Here is a 20,526-nt window from a genome sequence, read left to right as displayed (position 1 = left end):
TGTACTATAGGGTGATAATGTCGGTCAACCATTTTTCTCACCCTCATGCCTCCTTCCTTCACACCCCTCTGCCCAAAGAAAACTTACTTCATTCTTCCCTATCCCCCAACCAGTTATGAATCATCATCCATATATCAGAGGAAAACATTTGGTCTTTAGACTTTTGGGATTGGCTTATTTAGCTTAGCATGATATTCTCCAACTTTGTCATTTACCTGCAAATGCCATAAATTTCATTCTTTTTTAATGCTGAGTAATAGTCTATTGTGTATATATACCACAGTTTCTTTATCCATTTATCTATTGAGGAACATTTAGGTTGGTTCCAGTTTAGCTATTGTGAATTGAGCCACTAACAAAGTGGCTGTGTCACTGTATTATGCCAGGAGTGAAATAGCTGGGTCAAATGGTGATTCCATTCCAAAATTTTTGAGGAATCAATACTGCTTTCAACAGTGGTGGCACCAATTTGCAGTCCCACCAGCAATGTATAAGTGTACATCTCCCCTCATTCTCACCAACACTTATTGTTGCTTATGTTTTTATAATTTCCATTCTCACTGAAGTGAGATGAAATCTTAGGCTAGTTTGATTTGCATTTCTCCAATTTCTAGAGATGTTGAACATTTTTTTCATATGTTTGATGATTGATTGTATGTCTTCTCCCATGAAGTATCTGCTCAGGTCCTTAGCCCATTTATTATTTGGGTTATTTGTTTTTTGGCTGTCTTTTCAGTTCTTTACCTGTGGTGGAGATTACTGCTCTAACTGAGGTGCATATGGTAAATATTTTCTCCCATTCTTTAGCTCTCCTGGTATTGATTATTTCCTTGGGTGAGAAGCTTTTTAGTTTGAATCCATCCCATTTATTGATTACTGGTTTTATTTCTTTTTTTATGTTTTGTTTTCTTTTGTTTTAATTGGTTACACATGACAGTACAATGATCTTGACATATCATACATTTGAATCAGATGGGATATAATTTCTCGTTTTCTGGTTTTATTTCTTATCTGGCATTATCTTTTAATCATTTGTACAACCCAAAAGAATTATTAAACATTTTACTATCAAAGTTCACCTCCTAAAAGCTTTTAAGGTTTCCCTTCTTAGCTGTTTCCCCTCTTAGCTATGGAAAATTAAGTTCTCTTAAAAAGATATACCAAACTTTCATCCATAACCTAGCCCTACTTCATTTGTACAGCTATATTCCTTGAGATTTTTTTTTAATGACTCATGAAGCTTTATTGTCAAAGTCCTTGCATTCCGGGCATATTCCATTAACTATCTTGTGCTTTGAAGTACAGGCAACCTGTTTCCTACCATTCTTCACTCAGATATCTGTCTTCCTTCAGTCTAGGCTGAAAGGATTATGTTAGGAACAAACCTTTCCACAAACCATATTATCTATATAAGCACTTCTTCTCTGCTTCGCAATTGTAAACTTTGTTGGAGACAAAGGTTCTAACTTAGCATCTCCCGGGGTTAAGGTGGTTTTACAGGAGACTACTGGAGCAAAGAGAAGGAGGTGGTATCTGGAGCTTTGTCTGAGTCGCTGATAGGTGGAGCAGAAGGAGGAGGCGGTGTTTGGACAAATTTAAAGGGTATCAGTCCCTCTAATAGTGGAGTTTTCGTGAATAAACGAGATTAGGGGAGAAATAGGACTTTCACCTCCTGCTAAACAGCCTACTAGAGAGTGAAGGAATATAGTAATACGCTGAGAAATCATTGAGGACTAAAGCATTACTTTTGGAGTGCAATAAACGGAGTCTGGCGGAATTACGGTTTTGCCAGGTGTCAGCGGAATCTCCGACTACTGGCCTTTGCTTCCACCCGGGCTGAGACCTTGAAGCGCCAGCTTTTCCGTTCTCCCGCTTCTCTCTTAATCCCACCTCTTCAGGCCACATCCTGTTTTCATAAACCGTGTGTGTCTAATGGCGGCGTTGGTGAGGACGATTTTTCCTGAGAAAAAGAGGTAAGAAATGAGGTAGACGATTTGGTGAGAATGGTGGTCGGAATAGACTGAGCATATATTTGGAGAATGAGTAGGCAGGAAAGAAAGAGAAAGCAGGTAACTATGAGCAAGTTTTTCACAACACATCCTTTGCTCCCAGATTTTACCGGGATCTCTGTCCTCCTTGTTGGAAGGTAACGTTGGAGTTGGCTTGCCCTGGGCGTGGGTGGGTGAAGTAATATTAGGTAGATGCATTTTAATCAAAACATTAGAGATCGTATTTCCCTCCTGAGCACCCCAGCGATTTCCTAAGAGGCGCCGAGAGGGAAGCTCCCAGGAACAGTTGTGGCAGATATGGCCACTTGGTAATGGAGATATATCACCACTATTAATCTGTTAATTTATTAACGTTGATTTAATTAGTGGTGATATCACCATTATTTTATATTTCATATATATGCGTGTGTGTATAATCTTTCCAGCCATAAAAAATACAGAGCTTCCCTGAAGAAACAGAAACGAAAAAAACGTCGACAGGAGCTCGCTCGATTGAGAGATTCAGGTAATGCATTCCTTATCTAACTGTGTGTGTGCCCTCCTACTCTGGAATTTCAGGTCCAGAGTCAGAAGAGGTCAAGTAAGTATCTGATGAAGAATAGATGAGGCTTCTCAATCCTAAATAAACCCAAGACCTGTCAGAAACGATTGCCACAGGAAGAAAGTCTGGATGACTCATCCATGCATCGTTCATACCTATTCCTAAAGTATCTAATGTTTTAAATGCAAGTAATATAGAGCTAACACTCTGTCATAGAACATGTTTATGAATGTTTTCCTTTGTAAATCTAGCACTGGTTGTGCGTTTTCTCAGGTAAAATGCAGGAAAGGGGGAGCTAAAACTCCAAACCTGAGTTTTTGTGTTCCCACCAAAGAAAAATTAAATGCAGACACTGAAAGTCATGCAAAAGGATTTTGTTATAGGTGGAAGTAAAATAACAGCACTCTGGAGAGAGAATGAGTCATCTCCAGAGAATATCAAAGAGGACAGAACTGTCTCTGATATTTACCAGAAAAACTGGGGACAACCTTCTATACTCTGCCAATGCAGGTGTTCAGCTCCTCCAGAAGGCCTTTATTGATCATCTCTGGAATTGTCACATGCACATTCTATTCAGGGGACTTCATCTACAAGTCAGTCTCATGTTAATGTGTGGCACTGATCATAAGTTACCTTAGTCTACCTGCACTGGTAAAGGAATCTTCCTTCTCCATCAATTGGAGAGCTTATACCCATAATTCCTAACTTCATATGAACTTCCATCGACACTATCAATAATTAGTCTTGTTTATTCTTTTTCTCTTGGCATGTTTTACAAATAGCTGTCTCCTTTTTTTTTTCTGCAGATTATCACCATTTGATTTCTTTTCTTTTTTTTTTTTTTTTTTTTTTTTTTTTTTTTTAAAGAGAGAGTGAGAGAGAGAGGGGGAGGGGGACAGAGAGAGAGAGAGAGAATTTTAACATTTATTTATTTTTTCTTAGTTCTCCGCGGACACAACATCTTTGTTGGTATGTGGTGCTGCTGAGGATCGAACCCAGGCCGCACGCATGCTAGGCGAGCACGCTACCGCTTGAGCCACATCCCCGGCCCCATTTGATTTCTTAAGATGGTTTAAAGAAGGACCCTAAGTGTTTAAAGAATACGTTATGATGTTACCTCCATTTTACTGCTAATTGCTAGCTGCTACAACAGTATGGATGTTGTATATTTACTGACATGGCAATATGTGTTAAGGTTTAAGTATAAGCCAGCATGAAATTTAGTTTTCTATAAAACAATATATCTACAAATAAGATCAAAATTAATATTTGGAGAATTTAATCTTAAGGAGCAAATTTAGAAAAGTTTTTATCATCATTATAGAGAATAACAAGTTTATGTGTTAAGTATTTGAATACTGAAATATTCAAAATTTTGCAGCGTTTGGTTTAATAAACCTTTAAATTCTCTCAGAATGGTTAAAAACAGAAGAGGAAGCCTTTATTGAAAAGCAAGGAGAAGAAGAACTATTGGACACAGAAAGGTTAGCACTGATTCAAAAATTAAGCATTCAAGGTATTTTATTTGAATTTTGTGGAGTTTTTTTAAATAAACATTTGAACAGTTTGAGGAAAGTGAAGAGTAGGGGGGTTTACAAGCATGGGTTAATCTAAATTGATGCTCATTTTTTTCCTCAAAATACTATATAAATAATTGTTTTAAGGGAAATGAGCTTAATGAAAGAACTGTTCTCTTTTAATACTAAATAACAGCTGAGTCACACCACTTAAGTTCAATGAGGATTGAGTGAATAATGTAAGAATAGGCCACAACAAGTCATTATTTAGATGAAACCTTGATAAATTTACTTATTTATACATAGTGATAAGACTGTCTTTGGTATAAATCATATAAGTAAATCATACAAGTCAAAGTAAATGATTTGACTGTTTAATGCTTGTCTTTATCTTCTCTAAAATGAAGAATCATATGTAATTGTTTTTTATAAGTTTATTATATGCCTCTGAATTATTTCTAGGTACTGTATTTACTAATTTTCTCTCAAAGGTTTTTTTTCCTCTTATTAATGATGAATTAATGATATTATGTTTCAATTTATGTAGTCACTTTGAAAAATCAACTTGGTATAAAAAAAAGTGTACAAAACATTTTGCTCATTCTGCATAGCATGAGAAATATTTATATTTCTCATTTCTAAATATTTCTGCATAGAAATATTTATATTTCTAGCTAATAGGCTAATAGTAGATGTTATTATTTACCCAAAGTATAAATGCTTTGTAAAGAGTGGTTCTACCCTGGTTTAGGAAATAATGACAGGAAAAAAGAGTAAACACACAGTATATTTTTTTCAAATATTTTCTGTCTGCAGTTAATTGAAATCAAAAAACAGTATTTAAATACTATGGAAAGATAGGTAAATTGTCTGAAAATATCTAGACTTAATGTACTATTTTAAAGTGAATTGCATTTTAGTTTTTAATGTTTTATATTTTTTGTAGTCTAAAATTTATGTACAATGAATGTATATAAACTTTGAATTCAAGTTCTACAAATTAAATCCCTATGTGTTCTGTAGGTACTGCGTGTATGCACATGAACATGTTATATTTAATGACCTAGCTTATGCCATGGCTAAAACATGAGTTCTTGGCATTCACAGTTGGAAATTGTATTTCCTCCTAAAACATTTCCCTATATTCCTAAGCTAGACATTAAATCTTATTTTAATGAATAATATTATTAGTAATATTAGAGTTGTTATTAGTATTGAAAATAATTCAGAATACTTCATATTTATTGCCATCTTACTTATTCAGTGGAAAAATCCTTTCTAGATTCTAAATACTTATTGGTAAATAAGATTTTGAAATATAACCTATGTTCAGAGTTAAGATTTACAATATTGTTGTCTTGGCCCTTACTATAAGTAATATCCCTTTTTATAATGTATTATTTTTTACAAAAGGCACACATTGGTTGATTTTTATAACTTGATATCTTAAAACCTATAGCATTCCTTATTTTTAAAAAAGCATGACCACAGTATACCTTTATTTTCCTTGTTTCAGCAGATGAAGTATTTGGAAGCAAACTACAGGAGTCCTTTTTACTATGAAATTAGTAATTTAAAGCCCATTGCAAAAGAGTCAGATTTTCTCATAGGACTATAGTCCTAAAATTAAGACTTTAAAGACTTTAAATACATATTCACTAAGAAGCATACTGTTTTCTGAATGTGAAAATCTAGGTGTTCTTCTGAAACTCAATACCCACATTATTGCCATCCAAATATTCGTATGAATAGATGAAAAGGAGTGATAGTGTTATTTTTTGAAAGTTTTTTTTTTAAAAGAGAGAGTGAGAGAGGAGCGAGAGAGAGAGAGAGAAAATTTCTTTTTAATACTTATTTTTTAGTTCTCGGTGGACACAACATTTTTGTTGGTATGTGGTGCTGAGGATCGAACCCGGGCCACACGCATGCCAGGCAAGCGCGCTTGAGCCACATCCCCAGCCCTATTTTTTGAAATTTGAACAGTACTGTAGCACATAAACATTTGAACCCAGTAATGATTTTAAATTATTATCCTCTATGAAGTTAGATTTATTTATGGTTCTTCCAAGAGTTCTATTTATGTTTGTTAGTTTTTTTTTATTCTTACTTAACCATTCAAAATGTTTTAATCACTTCCAAAATATCACTATTACGTGTGTTTATGTACATTTTTAAATTAATGACTATTTTTTAGATTATTTGATATTATTGTTACATTGATAGGCAAAACTTACATGAGGAATGGTTGTTAAGGGAACAGAAAGCACAAGAAGAATTCAAAATAAAGAAGGAAAAGGAAGAGGCAGCTAGAAAACAGCAAGAAGAACAAGAGGTATACCACCAAATTTATTTGCCAGTTAACTAAAGTCATTTCTAATTAATGTTCACAATGACCTTACCACATTCAAAATTGAATGTGTTAGGGCTGGGGAAGTAACTTAGTGATAAAGTGTTTACCTAATATAGGGGTTTAATTCCTAGTACCAAAAAATTGAACAAATAAATAAAATAAAAATGGAATATCTTGAACTTTTTTAAAAAAATCAAAAGCTAATGTCATGATTACTATTGATATTTTTAAATTTTAAATTTATTTGTTCTATAAATTAAATGTTAATAGTGAATCAAAAAACTTTTTTTTTTTCCATTTGGAGAGAAAAATGAAAGAATTGGAAGAACAGCTGAGAAAAGAGAGAGAAGAGGAAGAGCAAAAACTACAGGAGAAAAGAAAAAGAGAGGTGATTGCTCTCACAGGAACAGACACGCTGCATATCTCAGAATGCGCAGTTGTCTGTGTTGATGAATCTGAATCTATAAGCATGTGAATGCTGGCAAATTTTGTCCTTTGTTCTATTTTGTTTTTACGTATTTTAGTTTTCTAATCTTGACTTTCTTTCCAAACTGTAATTAACAAATAATCACATTTAAGAAAATTATATGTAAGTTGTCCATATGTTATTTTCAGCATTCCAGGGTTGATGTGGCATATTTTCCCGTGTCCTTATGGAATATCTATTTTTTATCAATGTATTGTAGTTTAACATAACATTGGGTTTTATTATAATCATATGAACATGGATTATAATTTGCTTCAGTTCAGTCCCCTGTATACCCCTTTTTCTTCTCTGCTTCCTTCCCTTTTCCCTTCCTCTGCTCCAATGGTCTTCCTACTATTTATTTAATATTCAAAAATTAGTTCTTTACCAACATACATAAAGATGAAATTCACTGTGGTATATTCATAAATGTACATAATTTAGTCAGTTTCAATACAGTGTTCCTGCCTTTTCTGGTCCCTTCTCTTTTCTCATCTATTCCCTGTCTCTGCTCTACTAATTTGCCTTCTATTTTCATTGGGTTCCAATCCCCAATCTTCCCACACCTTTTTTTTTTTTTTGGTCTAGTTTCAATAGATGACAGAAAACATTAAAACCTTGACTTTCTGAGTCTGACTTATTTCACTTGATAACATGTTCTCTAATTTCATCCAGGTACCATAATATTATTCTTTATTATAACTGAGTAAAACTCTGTTGTTTATATATACCACATTTTCTTTATCTTAATGATCTATTTCTTTCAGAAATATCACAGTTCATCTTTCTAATTAGTTTGTAGTTTCTTCTTAGTGGCTTATTTTGAATTAATTTTATCATTAACTATGTCAGATTAGTTTCTTTAATATTGTTTTCTGTAATATTTTCAGAAATATGTTTTCTTATAATATTTTTAAGTTTGAATACTGCCAAGTTTCAAGGTTATCACAAGCCATCTTTCCTTGACTCATTCATCAGGATGTAGCTTTATTATAAATTACTGTTTGACTACTGCTAAATTGAACAAAATTTTTAAGTTAACCATCTTAGTGGGAAAAATGCATTTTATTATGGTGTAATCATGACAAGTTTTAAGCAGCTTCATGAAATTTTTGTTGTTGTTGTTACATAGATTCATTCATTTCAAAGCAAATTTTGGGCACCCTTCTTTTCCAGATGAGGCAAAAACACCAAGGTTTTTTTAAAAACTAAAAAGTTTTTTGGAAAAATCTAATTTTTCATAAAAAGGAATCAGTTGTCATCTTAACAGAAAAATGTTCTTCAACTGAAAACTTTCAGGTGTTCCCATCTTAACAGAAAAATGTTCTTCAACTGAAACTTTAAATGTTTTATTTAAGAAGTCTGGTGAGACATGAAGTAGTAGATAAAATGAAATTAATTCAAGGTATGTATAATGTGTGCTTCTGCTGTGTGCTTGTGAGCCCTCTGAGTTAGCTTTCTAGAGTCAACAAAAAGATCATTTTAAATGATGTTAAGAGGTGTAACAAATAAATAGAAGATGATATGATAAGATTGATGGGCCAAATAATTCTTTTTTCTAGGAGATGATTTGAGCTCACACTCAAGTGCAAAGATCTTGGGGATTAAAACATATGGAAGAGGTAAAACTGTGGAAGCTAAAAGAATGCCAGCATGCTGAAACCTAGAAACCGAAATAGAAAAGGGCAAGGACATAGGAGGAAATCAAGAAGGGAAAGCAGGGTCAGATTATGCAGTATTCTTGGTATTTGAAGGAAGAGTTTGGATTTTATATAAGTGTGAAGAGAAACCATTGTCTAATTTTTATATAGGAATGGGAAGTGATAAATCATTTACGCAGGAGTGTAAATATGATCACTTAAGTGACAACTGTTGAAGGTAGAAGAAAATAGATTCTTCATAGAGTAGTGCTCAATATTAAAATAAGTGCACGTATTTGGCATATATTGAAACAGAGCTAGTATGATTCTAGGTGTGAGTTTAGGGACATTAGAAGGAATAGAGACAAAAAAAATTGTACTCTTAGGTTGTTAGTATGAAAAAAAAATGAGCAAATGGCAACCACATTTAATCATTGGGGCATGTGGGTGAGAAAAGAAGCAAGAATAAGAATTCTGTTTTAAGTACATTAAGTTACAAAGGATTCTTAGGTAACCAGGAAGAACTGTTCGGTCTTTTATTTAATGTATGTTTTAAGCGGGTATATAAAGGTAAATTTCTTTAACATAATTTAAAATGTTGAAATGTCAGAATATTACTGGCAGGTGGCAGAATTCCTTTGCCTTATGAAAAACTTTTAAATAATCTCATAAACCGTAATTATTACTGTTCATACCATGTTTTAGCTTCTGATAAATGTTAATTATGCTCTAATTAACCCTGCATTTTATAGTATTCACTAGTATGTTATCTACAATATTGTTTTAATTGCCTGGACATTCAACTTTTTTTTATTTATTCATGGACCATTGTATTTCTTATTTTGAAAATTTTCTGTTTGGCTCTTTTGCTCATTTGTTTGTGTGTGTGTATGTTAAGTTTTTTGAGTTCTTTGTATAGAATGATGGCATTTATTGGCAGAGATTTTCTCCCATTCTTTAGACTCTTTTCACACTCTTTGTTTCCTTTGCTCTGCAGAAGCTTTGTCTTTATGGCATCCCACTACTTGATTTATTTCATTTTTTTTTTTTTAATTTCTTGAGCTTGTAAGTCTCGTTAAAGAAGTTGATTCCTATGCCAGTATGTTGGAATATTAGACCTGTGTTTTCTTTTAAGTTATTTGGCGTTTCTGGTTTAATTCCTAAGTCTTTGATTCACTTAAGTTGGATTTTGTGGAAGTTCTAAGAAGGGATTAAATTTGATTCTTCTATGCATGAATTTCCAGTTTTCCTAGCACTGTTACTCATCCATAAAGAAATGAAATGGCATTTGTCATAAAAGGATGGAACTGGAGAATATCATGCTAAGTGAAACAGCCAGTCCCCACAAGTTAAAGATAGAATATTTTCTCTGCTATGTAAAGATAATTCAATATAAAGAGTTGGGAAAAGAAAAATAGACGGAAGATCACTAGAGTAGAAGAGAAGAATTCAAGGGGAGGGAGAAAGGATGGAATAAAGAACAGTAGAAAGAATCTGACCTAATTTTCCTGTATACATATGTGAATATACCTTAGTGAGTCTCACCATCATGTTCCTCTACAAGACACTAATCAAAAGCATAAATTAAAAAATAAACTTAGTAAATAGCAAAAAGATCAATAGAATAGAGTGAAGGAATAGGAAGTACCGAGGCTGAATTAGAAAAAGTAATAATCTCTTCTTATTTTTTGTCAGAATTAATCCTATTATTGTTTTAACTAGAAAGAACAATTAAAAAGAAAAAAATGAGAATGTAGTATTTATGCTTACATACATATATACTGTAACTGAAGTGGTTTGGGATTGTAATTAAAATTTGTAAGGTGTGCTTCTTTACATTTTTATTTGGATAAAAATTCTCAGCTACCTACTCTTTTTGGAAGCTTATAGGAAGATCTGTGCTATAGAAAGAAAATTAAAACCAAAACATTATAGGTGCAGGGTTTTCAACATTGGTATACATGTGATTCTTAATGTGATAAATTAACTTTCACTAAAGTGTCCTTTAGTCTTATGTTTATGCCATTTGTAAGAAGCTATGCAAAGATGTTGGAACAGGCTAAAAATGAGGTATTTTAAATACCTGCCATTAAAATTTTAGACAGATTACTGTTTTTGGAGGGACATGGCTGTTCCAATAATGTTTGTTTTATGATATACTATTTAGGTCATGTCATCATATCTGGAATTAATTTCATGGCTTTTGAATTTATACGACTATCACCACAAAAGCTTATGGGTAAACAAAAACAAATGATACTGCATGCTTAAACTATTTGTTAGCAATATCATATACTAATAATTCAAAGTGGTCAGTAGCTCTGATTCTGGATAACTTCTTTTTTCAGTTGTCCTTGGGCACTTTTCAGAATGGATGGACAGAAGGGAAACTGGTGATTTTCCTGGTTGCCTAATAAAAGAAAGTGACCTGAAACCAAAGTAGAAATACAGCTCTTATGTTTATGAAATATTCATTGCCTGTTGTAACCTAAATGTGGAATTTTTTAAATGAAACCATTTTTATTTTTGACAAAAGCTATTTGCTTTGATTAGAAACATTTAGTCTTTCATGGGTTTTTAAACAATCAGTAAAATTATGATATTTTCAACAGATGGAAAAGAGTGACACATGGCAAAACCCAGAACCACCCACCAACTTGAGATCAATGGAAAAAGATCAAGCCATTTGTCCATTTTATAGTAAAACAGGAGCCTGCAGATTTGGAGATAGGTAAGTAATTTTGTTTTATCACAACAGAATGATGTGATTCAAAATATTGGGGGTTTTGAGTTCTCTTTTGAGAAAGATACTTCTTGTTAAAGTGGCTTGTCAGATTTTTCAGGTATTATATCTGATTTTCGGGCATAGGAATGAATGCTTCTGTTTTCCATCACAGGAAATTTCACCATCACAATAAAAAAGTATGAAAGTAGTTTGAGTTTTTTGTCATTTAGGTGATGTGTTGTGAATTGCAATTCCTAGACATTAGCAGTTAGGAAATCCAATATCATTCCTTCAGATAAGTACACTATTCAGTGACTACCTGCAAATAATTTCTGGTTGTACATGTTGTAGCATCACATTGGTCATGCAGTAGTATATATGCATAAAGTAATAATGTCTGTTTAATTCTATTATCCTTCCTATCCCCACATTTCCTCCTTTCTCCTCAGGGACTAGAACACTTTTAACTTGGGATTTTTAATGTTCTCAGGCAGATAATGATTGTTTCTTACCAAAAAGAATGAGTGATATAATTCTGGCAATAGTTTTTAAATGTTTTTCCTATGAAAATTGTATAAAGACATTGAATAAGAAGGTGGTTATTGTCTTTGAGAGATGTTTTACAGCCGTGGGATATAAAACTTTCATGAGATTATTTTTTACACAGAACCTCACTTATAACCTAACCTTAGTATGCAGCAAGGTGATTATTTAAAGGACAAAGTAGTGAGTACTTCCCTCAAAAAGAAGAAAAGGAGAATAGTTAACTATACCTGAGGTGTCATTTGAATACCCATATCATTTATTGGCAGCTATGGGTGAAGATGATATCCAACTATGTGTTTTTTGCAGAATGATTTGATTGTATATTTAGAGTATAGACAAATATCATGCTTTAAACCAGTGGTTCCCAAACATGGTTTACCATCAGGACTGAGAAATCACTTCGATAATGTGGGTTTCCTATATGTCTGATCACAGTCTATCTAATTTTAGTCTAAGAATCCAAGAAACCTCCATTTTTCTCAAGAATCCCATGGTCTTAGTCCCAAATGAAAGCTTTAATTGTCTTCCCAGGTATCCCTTCTCTTAGCTGACATTTTTCATAGGATCACTGCAGTTGGCTTTTTTAATACAGTAAGATTATTAGTTCTAGCTATGGCCAAGTAGAAATTTTCCATAGAAAGGAACTTTGGCTCTCCTATAAAATTTGACACCTCACAGACAAAGATCAAATTAATTCTTTGTAAGAATTCTGCAAGCAGAATTTTAACCCTATTAAAATGGCTATTTGTTTTATATTGTACATGGTACTTTTACTATTTCACTTCATAGCAAACACAGTCAAATAAGGTGATTCCTCATTCTTCATTCTTTCCTGGGATTTGCTATTCCTGAGAAGATTGTTCACATTTTTTAGTAATACATCTTAGAAGTCATTTGGAAAGAGGAAATTTTACATCATAGACATTGAACATTTCTGAAGTAGGCATAGTATAGGCAAGCATTTTGTATGCCTTATCTCAGTAAGTACATTAGTATACATTACAGACATGGGTATGAATTAAACATTTCAGAATCATTGTTTTTTCAACACTTGCCCTTTATTGCTTCTAGGTTTTTTCCTTCCTAAATTATATTGATGTTTTTTCCTGAAGTTTTTGTCTTACCAGTTATTTTATTATATTTTAAAATAACTTACCAGTTATTTTATTATATTTTTAATCAAGGAAGAAAAGCACATAACATAAAATATTCTGTCTTAACTATTTTTTAAGTATTTAGCTCAGTAGTAAATATAGTCATATAATTGGGCAACTAATATTTCAAGCTGTTTTATATCACAAAACCAAAACTCTGCACCCATTTAACAATTCTCTATCCCTCCTCATCCTGTCCTGCAACATGTTTAACTAGAAGACTAACCAGAAATTTTTTATTTTCTTGGAAGTTTAAACTACTTTTTTTTCCTCATTTTATTTTAGGAAGAGAAACATTTTTAAAATAAGCTCATGTCATGAATAATTTTAATTTCAGCATAGCTGAATTAGCTCAGACTAGATACAACTGAAATTATGAAAATTGTTCTTTATAATGTTTAGCTATTCTTATTAAATTCAAAATGTGTTTTATACCCTGTATTGTATATTAAGTTCAGTCTCTTAAAATCTGTCTCTTCCTCTAATCCTTGGCTAGTTATGCATTTCAAGGCCTCACCTTTCTTCTTTCAAAGTGGGATAAGTATTAGCACCCAAACTGTCCTAACATCTCAGAAATATCAGAGGAAAAGAAATGTAAAAATTCACGATAACTATTAAATATTGAATATAAGATTAAAATACCAAGTGTTTTCTAGATTGTCTTCTAAGTATGTAAGTTAATTGAACATTGCATAGAATCAGGATTGTATTATTAGTTCTCAGTTTCTTCCCAAGAGCCCAATACATGTCTCCAAAATCAGGTAATAAAATGCATTTTTTTTCTCCCTGTAGTTCAACATATATAAAACTTGCTGAACTTCATTCAGTGATAACTGAATAATAAATGAACTTAGTTTTCATTGCCAACTTGTCATTTTGACGAGAATAAAGTGTTGAAATTTGGCATCTGAGCATAGTTATTGCAAGATCAGAAGAGCCGAATTATTTGAATTTTTATCTCAAAATGTAATGCAAGTTTGTGTGTGATTTTTAAATACTGGACTAGTGAATTAGGTTTTTGTTCATAAGCAGATGCTCACGTAAACATAACTACCCTGCAACAAGTTCCACCCTTCTTATTAAAAGCATGTTTACAACATTTGAAATGGAACAGTGTAGTAGGGATGACTATGACCCTGATGCAAGTCTGGAGTACAGTGAAGAGGAAACATACCAGCAGTTCCTTGACTTCTATGATGACGTGCTTCCTGAGTTCAAGAATGTGGGAAAAGTGATCCAGTTCAAGGTGAGCATATGCATGGAGTGGATTCATATGCCTCACCCTAAAGTAACTCAGTGCACAGAGAGCTGGGTGCTGTTTAACTGGGTATAGCTAGCTATGTGCTGATATGTGCCTAGCCAAGGGTCGGCACTCAGGTACTCAGTAAGTATTACTTCTTTTTTCTTTTCTTCCTCCATTCTAACTTATAATGTATAAGTACATGAAATCACAAATGTATATTACCATCTTCCTAAATGCTAAGGTCTGGATTGGAAATGACCTTTCATTTATTTAAGACCTTTGCGCTTCATCTCTCAGCTTTTGAATTATCTTCAACAGGTCTTCTGCACATAGTCATTCAAGTCTTCACTTAGATACTGTACATGACAGGGAGCTTCCTTTCTTCTTCTGTAGGTGCCTCACCTACAGCTTTGATATTTGTATTGTGACTCTACTTTACTCAGTTTGTTAGTTCTAGTTGATAATGTATGCCTACTAGTCCTACCCAAAGTGCATGTCTTTCTTGTAGAACCAAAAAAGAACATAATCTTATTTTTCTTTTATTTATTTTCCATATTGAACACAGTGTCTCAAAATTATCCTGGCTTGTGATACTTGATAAAAGGGAAATATCTAAATTACATATGACTGTTTTAAAATGATGTCTAAAGCTGGGTTAAGCCATATCAAATACCTGTTTCTCTAGGAATCATTATTTGAATCTTAAGATAGTCAAACCTCTTGGGGCTGGGGATATAGCTAGAGTGCTTGCCTCACATGCACAAGGCCCTGAGTTCAATCCCTATACAAAAAAAAAAAAAAAGATAGTTAAACTTCTTAAGCTTGTCTAGGATTTGGTCAGATCTGATTTTATATTAGGAAAGGAAGAAAGTGTCACTTAATTGGGAGGAAAAAAGAACTAAAGCTATAAAATATTTTTCTGCTATTTGGAAATGACTGTAGAAATTTGAAATAATCAAAACAGGAACTGATAATTCAGTTTTTAAGAAACTCTTACATTCAAGTTTGTTCTACTGATTTTAAGAAGTTTAAAACTTCTTTTATATGAAGTTATTCTTATCTCCTAATCTTTTGTTCTCTCATATCTGCCTGCCTTAATGCTGCTTCTAAGCACAAATGAAAACCACACTAGAAGGGTCTAATCATACAAAACATAATACCACTGAATTGACTATCCTATGCTGTCAAATGTCATTTCTATTTATTTCTTATCCAGAAAGATTACATCAATGGTCTCCTTCAGGTATTCTGGTTCTTCAGAGTGGTATTACTGGTACTTTCAAAGCTTAGGCTTGATTAAAATTTGCAGTTTTGTCCAATACTATTTTGTATTTTTATTTTTTTGGTTAGAATCCTATGAGCTCTTTAATGTTATTTGCTAAATGTGTAGAGATTGACAGCTATAAATTGAAGTCTATACCTAGCACTAAGAGCCTGCTTATACCTAGCTCTTAGTGCTATATTTCAGAAAAATTGGAAAAATTAGCCATGGAAAATTAATATTGGGCCCTTTTTCTCACAGCACTGTTTACTTATTAGGGTGGGGAAAAACTGAGTGCATGTTAGAAGAGAAAATAATGTATATTGATAATTTGATACATCCACTAGAAACTAGGTAAAATTCTTTTGAAAAGAATGTAAATACCATTAGTAAAATCTTAAGATATATAAATAATACTATATATTAGGGAGTTATTATACTTACACATTATAAATATACAGATATATATAGCTTACACAATGTATAATTTATATATAATGTATAATTTATGCCTATTTCAGTGTGCATGAATGTATTTGTGTCTTATCTAATTACATGTATGTTTACATATGTATGTGTGTTTGTGTTTGGAATTGAAGGTAACTCTTACCTCAAAATGGAAAATGTTGATGATAAATCTGATGGCATGCATATGAACTTATTTGTATTCACTGTGTATGTGAAACATTAAATTTTATTTAAAAATGCAGTAAACAAAGATCAGGCAGGTGGGTCTGTAGTTCTACTGTACAGTAATGTGTGACAAATGTTTACGTTTGAGGTATGTGATATCTTTTTTATAATTTTTAATTGATAAGTACCTTGTGGAAAGTTAGTCTGGAAAAAGTGCATTTGATAAATTTATAGTTTATTTTCCTTAGTTTTTAATAATGGAATATTTCACATTACTTCTTAGGTCAGCTGCAATTTGGAACCTCATCTGAGGGGAAATGTGTATGTTCAATATCAATTGTAAGTATGCTGAGCATAAATTTCTTTGTTTTCTCAAGGTAATGTTTTATCTATTTTTGTTAACTTTTGGAATTTTTTTATTGGATATATGACTTTCTTAAGCACAGTTTTTTCAAATGCAAATATCAAGAGTTGATAGAAAATTGTATTTCATTTTTTATATATTTAAATAGCTTTAAATCTAATTCAGCATTCAATTCTTATTTATGTAATTTTAAAAATCAAAATACAGAGCTGATCAAAGATAACTAGAATACAGAATATAGAAGTATGATTTAAAAGAGATTAAAGCTTAAAATAAGTGTTAGTGTTTTTTTTATCAGATAAGAGGACAATTTATGTATTATTGCTTTTAACTTGTACTTCTATATTCTTTATTCTAGTTATTCTATACCACTCAATGGTAAACACATTTCTTGGCCACTTGATAAGAATAGTAATCCTGAGAAGTGAAAGTTCTAACAATGAAAAACACACATCTGTAGCTTTTTTTGTTGACTATTTTTTTACTAAAAAGAAAGTTTTCGTTCATAAACCTGTTTAATGCCGGAATTTATGCAGAATTAGATGAAAAGAATCACTAAGTCAGTGTTGCATATAACAGCTTTAGTGCTCTAACAGAATTTCCTACATTGTGCAAAAATCATTGGCTTAAAATAAATTAATAAAATAATTAGTAATAAAATTAGTTTATATCTTAGAACATTAAGGTGCATTTTTTAATTTTTTTTATTTTTATTTATTTATTTATTTATTTTGCTTCAAAGAGAAGAAGAATGCCAAGCAGCCCTTTCTCTGTTTAATGGACGATGGTATGCAGGAAGACAGCTTCAGTGCGAATTCTGCCCAGTGACCCAGTGGAAAACGGCAATTTGTGGTAAAACACAACATGATGATTTTTTTTCTAATTTGTTTCACTGTTGTAGAAAGGTGGAAAATGGTGATATGTGATAAATTATAACATCATGACTTTTTCCTAATTTGTTCCACTAGTTTTCTAAGGACAAAAAAACAAATTTTTTAAATGAGGTTTTTTTTTTTTAATTCCAAATTCATTATACATAGCTTTGGCTTCACTATAAGCAGGAATCATATAAAAATCATCACTTTTTTTTAACCTATATCAGATCTTGTGTGTCATTTTATGTAAGAAGTGACTGAGGCCAGTGTATTGATGATGGACCATGGCTTTCATTCTTATACCTAGCTCTTAGTGCTATATTTCAGAAAGCCTAGCAAGCCACATTATTATAGTTCTAAAGGCTCCCACTACTTGGGCTGTTTTTGTTTTTGTTTTTCCCATAACCACCTTATCCTTAGTATGTATTCTGTCAGACATGAAAGCGTAGTAACATTTCTACCCCAGTCAACACTGACTCATCAAACAGTGGCAGCCATATCATAAAATGAAACAATTCTTTGCTTATAGCATCCAGCAGTTTTGATGTTCTGATTTTTAAATTTCTGTCAGGCCAGTACCCATGATGGGAAGAGATGAAGCTCTGAATGTCTTAGGGGATCTTCTCTAAAATTTCTCTTTTGTTTCTTTGCTTTATGCTCCTCTTCTTAAAATCTGAATCATACCTGGGGTTTGGCATCTTGTCTTAATAGAACTCTGTTTTCCTTGCTTTCAGTAGGTGGCATTATCTATTCCTAGCTTGAGCCTCTGTGTTCAGTATGGTGGATATAGCCAGTGTGAAAGGATATGAGCTTCCACCTGTATCTTCCCTACTCTAGTCTCTGAGGTGGAAACCAGGTGCCTATACAGTTGTTGTTTTGCGTTGATAGCTACAATCCCCAAAAGCTTGTGGGAAATATTTTGAGTTATTACAGCTAAGGGTGGGGGACTTGGAAACCAGGTACCTTGATCAGCCGCAGAACCATGCTGGTAGCCGAACCCCTTTGATGGGTTTTAAGGGTTGATGGGTTTCCTCGGACTACTACGTGGGGCTTCCTCCTCTGGGCTGGGCTGGGCTGGCACCGGGCTTCCTCCTCCAGTCTCCTTTGCTAATGTTTTAATAGGTATTTTGTGGTTTTGAGTTAAAAGAGTTTTTTCTATTTTATAGAAAATTTTTACAAAGATATGTTTCATTCTATAGATTTTTTTCAGTTACTTAAATGTGTCCTTTGAAGCATAGAATTTTGAATTTTGATGAAGTCTATATGTCTTTTTTGTTTGTGATTTTATATTATGTCTAACAAATGATTGCTTATTACCCACCATCAAAAATATTTACTTATATGTCTTGTTTAGGATCTTATAATTTCATCTCAGGTTTAATCAGATCCATTTGAGATAGTTTCTATAGGTAGTGTCAGGTGCAGAGGTATTTCACCATTTGGGAAATTCGGTGCTTTTAAAATTTTTGAAAAACCTAACAATATTATTCAAATACATTTGACTTAGGTAAGAATATTTTTCATATTAAATGCTGTTGATAAATTTAAATTTAGAACAAATTTTTGCATTGATTTTTGAAATCTAAAAAATGTAGGCTCTTCTTTCTATAATAGAACATTTATTTTAAATAGTAGTTCTGTCCCACTACCATATTACCTCATAGCAATCACTGGTTCTTCTGTGTTAATTAGGGATCTATATTGTCAATCATTGAATAATATAACCTTGGGGGAAAAAATGTAACATAGTCACTGTTCACTCAGTTGCACTGGCAATCATAGAGTATTCTGATAAACCAAATTTTTATTATTTAGAGTGTCATTTATTAAAGCATTTTGAGTTTCAAGTTTGATGAACAGACTTAAGACTTCAATTTATGTAAATCTTCTTTTTTAAAATAGCATGAAAATATCCAAATCTATGAAATTTTTCTTTAAAAAGGATAAGGTGCTATTTTGTAAGTATATAATAGTAATTGCTGTTTTATCACTGTGCATTTGTTTACAGGTTTATTTGAAATACAACAGTGTCCAAGAGGAAATCACTGCAACTTTCTTCATGTGTTTAGAAATCCCAACAATGAATTATGGGAAGCAAATAAAGACATCTGTATGTCTCCAGGTTGGACTAATTCCTCCTTTAGTAATAACTTGGAGAAGAAAGAGAGAATCATCCACTATGGCAAACACTATGGCAAGCCAAGGAGAAGAAGCAACCCTAGTCCAGATCATTTCTACAAGAGAAATAGAGAGCCTGAGAGGAAGAGGAGAAATAATCACATAGCAAAGAAATCTCAAGAATACATAACAAAGAGTGATGAGAGACCCAATTCACAAAGTGGAGGAAGAAAAGGGGCCCCTAGTCACAGTAGCAGAAGCCACCTGAGAAGGACTCAGAGCCAGAGCTGGTCTGGTTCCAAGAGTCATTGCAGTAGGTGTTCAGATAGTAGAGACCATACTATTCAGAGACTCAAATTCAAGTAAATCTATTTGCTGGAAATGGTGATATATCTTATTGTGGCTGCACATATTTGGATAGAGGGCTATGAGCTCAGATAGTCATAAGTCTGGCTGACTCCCTGTATAAAAGATCTCATTTAAAAATACATTTTTTTCTCTGACCTGTGCTTGCTCTACAGCCCACTCCTTGGTTGCTGCAAGGGCAGTTAGCAAAAATTGCATTGGTGGCTACCTGTAATCTGCTTAACTACTGCCTGAGTATATATTCATGGTAACTGCACAATAAAATCAGATCTGCTTCCTACTTGGTCCCTGGAGGTCTGGATTAGCAACTCTGCAGCAATAATTTCCTCTGCCCTATTCTGTGGACATGCAACAGGCACCTGATCAAGGACCTGAGATAAAACAGATGTGGCCCCTCGAAGAGCAGTGAGGAAGGGGAAATTGGGAATCTAATGAATTTTACCGAAGACTTGGAGCTGCAAGTATTATGGACTGTCTTGGATACTAGACAGTATCCAAGACAGTGCATAATACTGAGGTTTAACCCTGAATAAGAGAGAAGCCTAGAAGTTCTGGGATATAATAATAAACATTCACCTATGGATTGATGCTGCTGATATCTTAGATCCTATAATTTGGGACAAGATAATGGCAAATGTGCAGCAAGCTGAAGTAAAATGGGATATACTTTACCACTACATTGTTTTCCAATTGTGACAGTTAGTCAAGGAAGTTTTAG

The 20,526-nt window shown here is 33.0% G+C and overlaps 1 protein-coding gene across 1 annotated transcript; it reads left to right on the top strand.

Annotated features, from left to right (window-relative positions):
• Positions 1-1,951: 1,951 nt before the first annotated feature.
• LOC144372006 (U2 small nuclear ribonucleoprotein auxiliary factor 35 kDa subunit-related protein 1-like) lies at positions 1,952-20,088 on the top strand. The gene is made up of 12 exons (XM_078035413.1): positions 1,952-1,973; positions 2,113-2,146; positions 2,435-2,514; positions 3,493-3,519; positions 3,965-4,034; positions 6,291-6,400; positions 6,720-6,805; positions 11,136-11,254; positions 13,978-14,194; positions 16,369-16,424; positions 17,192-17,301; positions 19,333-20,088. The coding sequence occupies exons 7-12, from the start codon at positions 6,728-6,730 to the stop codon at positions 19,806-19,808; spliced, it is 1,056 nt and encodes a 351-aa protein (XP_077891539.1). The 5' UTR covers positions 1,952-1,973; positions 2,113-2,146; positions 2,435-2,514; positions 3,493-3,519; positions 3,965-4,034; positions 6,291-6,400; positions 6,720-6,727; the 3' UTR covers positions 19,809-20,088.
• Positions 20,089-20,526: the final 438 nt, after the last annotated feature.

Source organism: Ictidomys tridecemlineatus, chromosome Y (assembly GCF_052094955.1).
Source record: "Ictidomys tridecemlineatus isolate mIctTri1 chromosome Y, mIctTri1.hap1, whole genome shotgun sequence".
NCBI classification, from domain to species: domain Eukaryota; kingdom Metazoa; phylum Chordata; class Mammalia; order Rodentia; family Sciuridae; genus Ictidomys; species Ictidomys tridecemlineatus.
The sequence above is the reverse complement of the archived record's forward strand: the minus strand, read 5'-3'. Positions and strand labels throughout refer to the sequence as shown.

What these genes read in the sequence shown, in the direction of transcription:
- LOC144372006 (XM_078035413.1), top strand. Translation starts at nt 6,728, where the DNA reads ATGAAAGAATTGGAAGAACAGCTGAGAAAAGAGAGAGAAGAGGAAGAG. An exon ending in GCCTGCAGATTTGGAGATAG is followed by an intron (nt 11,255 to 13,977) that starts GTAAGTAATTTT and finishes TTTGTTCATAAG; the next exon opens with CAGATGCTCACGTAAACATA. An exon ending in GTGGAAAACGGCAATTTGTG is followed by an intron (nt 17,302 to 19,332) that starts GTAAAACACAAC and finishes ATTTGTTTACAG; the next exon opens with GTTTATTTGAAATACAACAG.